Raw genomic sequence first — 8,682 nt, 5'->3', positions numbered from 1 at the left:
GCCTGGGGGAGGGTTGCCCCGGGACAGCCGGTAGTCTGTGGGGTTGGACTTCACAGGCACCGAGCGCTGAGTTCGCTATGGAGAGGGGGCAAGAAACAGAATGGTTTTGAGGTGTGAGCATGAGTGAGGGAAGGAAGCCGAGGGCATTCCTCTGCCTTGGAGTGAAACTGGGCCTGGAGCTACAGCCAGAGCCTGAGCGACGGAAAAGGCTAGAAGCACCAACATTCAATCTCTTGATCCAGAGCACTTGCGGAGAACACTGGTCTCACAAATGTTTCAGGGGAAGGATTATTTTTCAAAACATTAACTAGTTCTTTGGGTTTTTAATTATAAACATGATATATGGTCAAGATTAAAAACATTTTCCAAGCATCACATAAGGATGTGAAGTAAAAGCTTTATCCCCCAGACCTCCCAGTCGTGTTCTGTAGCTCTCAGCATGCCTCAGCATCTTCCCACAAGCATACAGGTCGCCTCCCTGTGGACCATTCTGCTGAATGACATCTTCGTGGCGTGAGCACTCACTTTCTGGCATTTGGGAAGGCAGGAGACCCCTCTATCTGCGATGGCTGGGAGAAGCAGCCCCTCCGGCCTCTGCATGAGCATGGACAGCATGACCCCCCCAGATGTGACCACATATAGGGTCCCCATACTAGATCAACAGCTCTGAGACAGTGGGCCTTTGTCCCTTTGCTGCTGTGTCCACAAGACCCAGCAGAGCAGCGTGGCACATGGAGGCAATTCCTGGGTGTGATGAATCATACGATGGGTAAAAGGAGCCTTCCAGGCCTGGCCCTGTGTGAGCAGAAGCCAGGGGAGGACCTTGCAGGAAGGCCTGGAACCTCAGCCCTGGAGGAGAGCTAAAGGGCCAGCAAGCCCGGCTGTGGCTTCCCTTTGTCGCCAGTTCCCGCCCTGGGTCTCAGGGAGGGGAGCTATGGAGCAGCACGGCTGGGTTTGCAGGATGTCTGGTCTGAGGTCTGCCTTTGGGGGGCCTTCTCTGTGTGGCTCCCGGCCCTGTTGCTGCTGCAGGCTGGACCCCAGCTACCTTGGGCTACAGACCCTGCTCCCAACTGCCCACAAACAAGGCAGGGCCAAGCAGCTCCCAGCTCAGCCCCATCCCTGACCCAGAAGCCACAGAGGCCCAGCTGGCCCAGGAGTCCCGTGTAGGGTGCTACTGTGGATCTGGCACCCAGCTGCCCTCATATCCGAGAACTGGGCTGGCTGGCAGGCCTCTTTGATGGAACTTTCCTTTTCTCCAAGTCCTGCCGAATTTCCTGAGGGAAAGCATCGATGTTCTTCTGGACACAAGGGAGGCAAAATCTCTTGGAATAGAATATACTGCATTCCTGAAAGAAGACGGGAAGGAAGGGGGCTGAGTACCATGGGGAGCGTGGTGCAGCTTCCCCTGGAGGCTAGCCCTTCACCACATGCTGGACGGGGCGCTGAGCACGGCCCCCAGGATACACAGGCAGCTGAGAGGAGGTGGGGACAGTGTTGCCAGAGCCAGAACAGCAGGAGGGAGAGCAGGGCCCTGGGGCCCGGCTGGCCTCCTCCAGGAGTGAGGTCTTTGCCTAAGAGAGGAACATGATGGAGGGCTGACGGAGAAGAGGGGCAAAGGAGGTCAGACCCTGCAGGTCGGGGGTGCTAGAGGGTTTTCGGCACGTGGGAATCATCCAGTGAGACTGGCGAAGGTGTCCAGGAAAGAGGAATACAGGCCTGGCTTAACCAGGGTGGGAAAGCGGGATGGGACAGAAAGGACTGCCTGGCTCCACTGCAGGCTGAAGAGAAACGATGAGAAGCTGGGGCACAGGCCATACCCAAATGGTCAGAAATCCCAGATCCCTCCTTCTCCCAGCTGTCACAGCAGTGGGACAGGGGCTTGGTGACCACCAGTGCTGGGAGTGGCAGGGTGTTTGAGGGCTAGCCCCATAGACCAAAAAGGGCCTGGTCGAGTGGCTTCTCTGAGCAGAAGGCCAGAACTGTCCAGCCACGTCCGTTCCGTCCCCGCATCCATCCTCTAACACCAAACTCCGGATTTTCATCCCACACAGGGACTACCTTCCTAGCCCCTCTGCAACTGGGTGTAGCCATGTAGCTAAGTCTGGTCAGTGGCTGTGTGCCACCTCCTGGTCATGCCCTTCAAAGGAATGGGTGTGTGCTCCCTGTCCCTTCCCACCAGTGGAGATGTAGATATGATGGTGGGAGCTGCAGCAGCCACAGTGGCCCCAACAGACGCTGTGTTGAGGATGGCAGCCGTGCCCTTCCAGCCAGCACTGCATGTTCTGGACTCTTACACAGAAGAAAACTAAGTGAATACTATTTGTCTTAATCAAGCCACTGTATTTTGTGGGTCTCTTTGTTCCTGCACCTTAGAGCATGCCTCAACTAAGACAAGGCTGTGCTTCCTGCAGTTCTCGGAAGAGATCTGTACCCGGGAGGACTCACTTGCTAACAACCTACCATTTATTCAAAGAAACTTAGAGATTTCTGACAGCACATTGGGCACCCTCCCCTCTGCTCACCAAATGCAGCCCAGATTCCCAGGGGTGGCATTCAAGGCTTCTCCCCACCCAGCCCCACCCCCTTTCCAGTATTAACTTCCCAGCTGCTTCTCTCCCATCGGAGCCTCAGCCTCGCCAGCCGCACCGTCTCCTCAAACACTCCAAGACTCCGTATGTGGTCTTCCCTCCAGGCCTCTGCCTGAGCTGAGGCTTCTTCACCCTGACCTTTGACAGGCAGAGGCTGACTGTCTAAATGTGGTCTGCGACGCAGCTCCCTTGTTTGCACTTTGCCCCCGGCAGAATGCTTGGGACCTCAGACTGTGGGATCACTCAGGTGACAGGGGCCACACTCCTCAGCCACACCCCCATCCGTCGTTGGGCTTTCAGAGAGTAGGCTCAGCAATTCTGGTGACCTGGGCCCACTCAGCCTCTCCAAGCCTCAGTTTCTTCACCTATAAAATGATGTAATACTGCTTTGCCTAACTAGGTTTGGGGCAGGACTGAAGGACCCCTCACCAGTAAAACAAGTCCCAAGCATAGAGCCTGGCACACCACAAATGCCCAAGAGAGCACAGTTCCTTCCTCTGGAAGGTTCCCCTAGAACAATTAGAAAGAAGGTCACTGTCCTGGGGAAGGAAGGAGTGTGATGGCCCCCTGCAGAGTTGGGGGGAGGAGAAAGAACTATTAGGGGCCCCTGGGGGTGGTGCCAAGCCTCCAAGAATCAATTTCTCTTCCTCAACCCCCACTGAGACCCCCTAACTGACCCCAGCTTGCCCCTCTGCCTGTCCCCTACCCCTGTTGGCTGCAGGGACCCATCCATAGTGAGGTGGACCAGCTGGCCTCTAAGAACTGGCCCCCCAACTTAGTGACTGTGAGGGCTCCTCGGATCACCAGGAAAGGCTGACATTCACACAGTCCTTGGGAAAGGCTCATGTGTCACCTCTCCCACGATCACACATGTGGGGTCCCAGCCACAGGGAGGAGGAAAGGCAGCCCCAGGGACACGCGGCTTACCTACCGGGCCCACACACACCAGCCTGCTGCATAAACTGCATCGCGAGCCCAGGATCAGGAATCTGTCCTTGTCTGAGGTGAAGGGGTCCTTCATGACGTAGCTCTCCTCCAGGAGGCTGTAGGACAGTAAGTGATGCCAGCGGTCAGAACAGCCCGAACCTCTGCTGATGGAAGCTGGGCAGCAGCATGGACCTCCCCAGGGCCTGCACACTGTGTGGGCTCATGGAGGGAGCTGCTGGTCCCCCTGTGCCACCGAGTAGAAACAGAGAGGCAAGCAATGGAGGGCCAGGCCGGAATTGAAATCGGGCCTGCTCTGGGCTCTGTACCAGCTGCGATGGAGAGAACCACTCCTCCTCCGCTGAAAGAAGGGCTGCTGCAAGCGAGCCCCCAGACCCCAACCGGACTCACCAGAGTACGGGCGGGGGCACGAGGTCTGCATCCGAGCTCTCCAAGCCCTCCGCTCACCCCTAGGAATAGTGACGCCCACTCTCAAGCTGCCTGCTTCCACATAGGGAGAACCAGGGCGCCTTACACCTGTGTATGGTCTGGCCCCACACCGCACAACAGAAAGGAGACCAGAAAGGGGGGTTCCATGATGACCCCGGTTCCTGGTCAGCAGAGGAACCCCAGCCAGAAGAAAGAAGTCTTGCTCCTGCCACTTGTCCCAGGTGAGTAATGTATTGGTCGACTTCCCCTCAACGTGGCATTTGATGAAGGACAAGTTCAGGGTCAACAATCAAGCCCGGGACCCACTGGCTCTACTCTAGGCCTTCCCTGGGCAGATTCTTAGGAAGCTGGTCCTCAGGACTCACTCTCACCAATGCAAGAGCCGCAAGGCAGGTGGGCTTCCCACTAAGAAAGTGTCTCCATAGGAACCAGCAGGAATGGCAACAAGGCCCAGCCCCAAACGAGGAGGCCGCCATGGCGCTTTTCATTCCCAGCTGCTGAGCTGTTTCAGCCAGAGCCACGGGGCTTCTACCCACAGCTGGAGCAGGTGATGAACTCTGGCCCGAGAAGGGAGGAAGGGGCTTGGAGGTCCTGGAAGAGCTGGATGGCCCTCGAGCTTTGCCCTGTGCGCCTCCTCAGGTCACACCTGAAGTGGCCAGAGCCTGGAGGGGGTGGGCCTAAAGCACAGCACCCAGGTCATGTGTCAGACTCAGGTCAACCAGCTCCAGGCAGGGCTTCCCGGGCCACTGGTACTCACATGACAGACTGGGTGTCGGGGGGCTTCTGGCCCACATAGCTGTATGGAGCTATCAAGGCACAGAGCTGGCACTTAAATACGCCCAAGGGACGACACTCTGTCTCACACGCCATCTGCAAGATCAAGAGACAGGGCATGGCACCTTCAGAACCAAGAACTACACACATCACAAAGCCTCCCACTGCTCGCTGCTTACTCACAAGACACAGGGCGCCCCTTACAGACAAGGAACCTCAAGTTCAGAGTGAGCACGAGGCCTGCTCAAGGTCACACATCATTTTCAAGTGGACATGAGATAGTCACCAAGATAGACTATACCCTGGGCCATAAAATGGGCCTCAGACTTTAAAAGACTAAAATCATAGAGTACATTCTCCAAGCCCAAAATAATTAAATTAAAATCAGTAACAAAAAGATACCTGGAAAATCTCCAAATATTTGGAAATTAAATGATATACTTCTAAATAAACCATAGTTTAAAGAAGAAATCACAAGGGAAATGAGAAAATATTTTGAACTAAATTAAAACTAAAATACAATAAATCAAAATATGTACTATGCGGCTTAAGCAGTGCTTACAGGGAAATTCACTGCTTTAAATGTTTAAACTGGAAAAAAAGGTTTAAAACAATCATCTAAGTTTCTACCTTAAGAAGCTAGAAAAAAGCAAATTAAACCCAACGTAAATAGAAAGAAGAAAATAATAACACAAATCAAAGGAATAGAAAGTAGACAAACAATAGGAAAAAACCCAATAAAACAAACCTGGTTATTTCAAAACTTCAATAAAGTTGACGACCTCTAATTAGACTGATAAAGAAAAATGAGAAGAAAATACAAATTACTGCAATCAGGAATGAGAGGGGATATCACTAAGACTACAGACATTAAAAGGATAATAAAGGAATGTATGAACTTTTTATCAAATTAGACAATTTAGGTGAAATGGACAGATTTCTTCAAAAAATGCCAATTATCAAAAATGACTCTGGGCCGGCCCCGTGGCTTAGCGGTTAAGTGCTCGCACTCCGCTGCTGGCGGCCTGGGTTCGGATCCCGGGCGCACACCGACGCACCGCTTCTCCGGCCGTGCTGAGGCCACGTCCCACATACAGCAACTAGAAGGATGCGCAGCTATGACATACAACTATGTACTGGGGCTCTGGGGGGAAATAAAATAAATAAATAAAATCTTAAAAAAAAAAAAAATGACTCAGAAATAGAAAACCAGGGGCCGGCCCCATGGCCGAGTAGTTAAAAGTTCAGCGCACTCCGCTTCGGCCGCCCAGGTTTGCGGGTTGGGATCCCAGGCTCGGACCTATACCACTCATTAGCCATGCTGTGGCAGCGACCCACATACAAAAAATAGAGGAAGATGAGCACAGATGTTAGCTCAGGGCTAATCTTCCTCAAGCAAAAAAAAAAGGGGGGACAATTGGCAATAGCTGTTAGCTCAGGGTGACTCTTCCTCAGCAAAAAAAAGAAAAAATGAAGAAAAAAAAAGAACTAGAAAACCTGAACAGCTCTATAGCTATTAAGAAAATTGAATTCATAATTTAAAATTTTCCTAAAATATGAAATAAAACAACACCAAAATAACTTCATGCCCAGATGGCTTTATTGGCAAATTGTCAAGCATTTAAGGAAGATGTAATACCAACCTATAGAAACTGTTTCAGAATAGAGAGAAAGGAACACTTCCCCAGTGATTTTATGAGGCCAGTATTACACAGACACCAAAACTACCAGGATTACCCTGATACCATTAACCAGACAAAGCTTTATAGGAAAACTATGGACCAATACAATATCCTTCACTAACACAGATACAAAAATCTTTAGCAAAATATTAGCAAACTGGGGGCCGTCCCGGTGGCATAGTGGTTGAGTTCACATGTTCTACTTTGGCGGCCCTGAGTTTGCCGGTTCAGATCCTGGGCGCAGACCTACTCACTGCTCATCGAGCCATGCTGAGCGGCATCCCATACAGAAGAGCTACAACTCTACAACTATGATATACGACTATGTACTGGGGCTTTGGGGAGGAAAAAAAAGAAAAAGAGGAAGATTCGCAACAGATGTTAGCACAGGGTCCATCATCCTCAAAAAAAAAAAAATTAGCAAACCAAATTCGATAATTTATAAGAAGCCTAACACATCATGCCTGAGTGGATTCATCCCAGGAATGCAAGGCTGGTTTAATATTTGAAAACCAATGAATGCAATTCATAACAGTAACAGAATAAAGGAAGAAAACCATAGGATCATTTCAACAGATGCATAAAAAGCACGAGAAAATTCAACAGAATTTTACAAAATTCAAGGCTCCGAGTGGTGCTCCAAACCTAAGCAGCTCCCCAACTGACTACAGAATAAACTCCCTGCCCTGGCATTTGAGGCCTCTTGAACTCGGGTATCATCTTTTTCCAACTACCTCCCGCTCCGTGCACCAGGCTACAGCTCAGTTGGCTCACTCAATATCCTTCCAATATCCCCTGCACTTTCTCACCTCCTTGGCTTTGCTCCCGCTGTTCCTTCCACCTGGAAGGCTTTCCCCACATCTCTACCCATGCAATTTCCCTCTGGCTGTCTTAACGATTTCCTCTTTATCTTTGGCTTTCAGTGGTTTGAATATTTCATTTACTTTCTTTTTCTTTTAAACTTATTTATCCTGCTCGTGCTTCTTTAAGCAGTCTTTGATCTGTGGTTTGCTATCTTTCAGTATTTTTGGAAAATTCTTGACCATTATTCTCCAAATGTTTCTTCCGCCCCTTTCTTTCTCTCTCCTCCTGCTGCGATTCCAACTGCAGACGCGTGAGACCGCCTGCTACCGTCCCACAGCTCGGGGACCCCCTGTTCTGGGTTTGTGGGTCACTCTCTTTTCTCTTGTGTTTCAGTTTGGGGCATTTCTATTAACCTGTCAAGTTCACTGACTTTTTTCCCTCGGCTGCGTCAAATCAGCTGACATGCCCTCTGAAGGCATTCTTCATCTTATCCCCAGCGTTTCCACCTGCGTCTTCCTCACGGTTTCCTGAAAGGCCCCGCACGTCCAGGCCCGACCCCGGACCCGCAGCCCCTCCGCCGCGAGCGCCGCCACCCGCCGCAGTGGCCCTTCCCGCGTCCTCCGTCCCGTCGCCAGCGCCGCGAGCAGCCGGCGAGCACTGGGCACCCCACCGGCCTCCACCGAGGCGCCGAGTCCAGCCCGGAGAGCGGGAGGCGCCGGGAGCGACTAGGCCTCGGCGCGCGCGCCCCCGCCAGGCCGCGCACTCACCTCCGCCCCCACAGCCCCGCGCGGCCCCGGCCCACAGCGCGTGCGCGGCCCCGCCCTGACGGCGCCCGACTGCGGGCGCATGCGCGGGGCGGGGCGGGGCTTCGTGGCGGACTTCCGCCACCGCCGCGTCGTCCCAGCCCCTGAGCTTTAGGGGCGCGGCGGGGCGGGGTAGGGCAGGGCAGGGCAGGGCAGGGCAAGGCTTGGAGCTGCTCTGACCCTAGCTTGCCGCCTTGGTCTGGTTTTCTGGCTGCTCCGAGGCCCTCAGCTTCTTTCTGGGTTTTACACCGGGCGTCCAGGAGTCGAGGCTGCCGGTGCGTGGCCCGCAGATAACACGGTGGCGCGGAGGTTGACCCCATCGCCGCCCCGCGTGGTCTGCTCCCCACGCGCCTCGGCTGAAATGCCCTGGTCTTAGCTCGCGTGCTACCTGTCCCCCCCATCGAGCGGGAACCTCCGGGGCCTGGGCCGCAGGCAGAGGTGACTGTGTCCACTGAGGCAACAGACGAGATGGGTTCAAAGTGAGCCCTGTCGTTTCCTGCGACCTTTATAAAGCTGTGCACAGGGGACATGTCCCTGTGCTCCTCCAAAGCCTTAAAGTGGCCTGTTACGCCCGTCGTGATCTGGGCGCCAGCAGCCTTCAACCTTCAGAGCCTCACTCCGGGACACCAACCACACCAGCTTCCAAAGGTTCCTCGG

General features: G+C 53.3%; 1 protein-coding gene across 4 annotated transcripts; it reads right to left on the bottom strand.

Annotated features, from left to right (window-relative positions):
• Positions 1 to 240: 240 nt before the first annotated feature.
• On the bottom strand, positions 241 to 7,926 carry CDPF1 (cysteine rich DPF motif domain containing 1). 4 transcript variants are annotated; one of them, XM_058568140.1, is made up of 5 exons: positions 7,228 to 7,926; positions 5,485 to 5,520; positions 4,720 to 4,832; positions 3,520 to 3,631; positions 241 to 1,346 (listed from the first exon to the last, which is right to left on the bottom strand). In XM_058568140.1, exons 3-5 carry the CDS (start codon positions 4,830 to 4,832, stop codon positions 1,200 to 1,202), a joined length of 372 nt encoding a protein of 123 aa, XP_058424123.1. In that variant the 5' UTR covers positions 5,485 to 5,520; positions 7,228 to 7,926; the 3' UTR covers positions 241 to 1,199. The 4 variants fall into 4 exon arrangements, with proteins under 4 accessions (XP_058424123.1, XP_058424124.1, XP_058424122.1 ...); XM_058568141.1 differs by having other exon boundaries at positions 7,653 to 7,926; XM_058568139.1 differs by lacking the exon at positions 7,228 to 7,926 and adding an exon at positions 6,673 to 6,792.
• Positions 7,927 to 8,682: the final 756 nt, after the last annotated feature.

This window comes from Diceros bicornis, chromosome 25 (genome assembly GCF_020826845.1).
Source record: "Diceros bicornis minor isolate mBicDic1 chromosome 25, mDicBic1.mat.cur, whole genome shotgun sequence".
Taxonomy (NCBI): Eukaryota; Metazoa; Chordata; class Mammalia; order Perissodactyla; family Rhinocerotidae; genus Diceros; species Diceros bicornis.
This window is presented reverse-complemented; position numbering and strand designations above follow the sequence as displayed.

Excerpts from the sequence above, each read along its gene's own strand:
- CDPF1 (XM_058568140.1), bottom strand. The coding sequence starts at position 4,832 with ATGGCGTGTGAGACAGAGTGTCGTCCCTTGGGCGTATTTAAGTGCCAG. Across the intron at positions 3,632-4,719 it reads CCCGACACCCAGTCTGTCAT|CCTCCTGGAGGAGAGCTACG; the intron begins GTGAGTACCAGT and ends ACTGTCCTACAG. Across the intron at positions 1,347-3,519 it reads GGCTGGTGTGTGTGGGCCCG|GAATGCAGTATATTCTATTC; the intron begins GTAGGTAAGCCG and ends GTCTTCTTTCAG.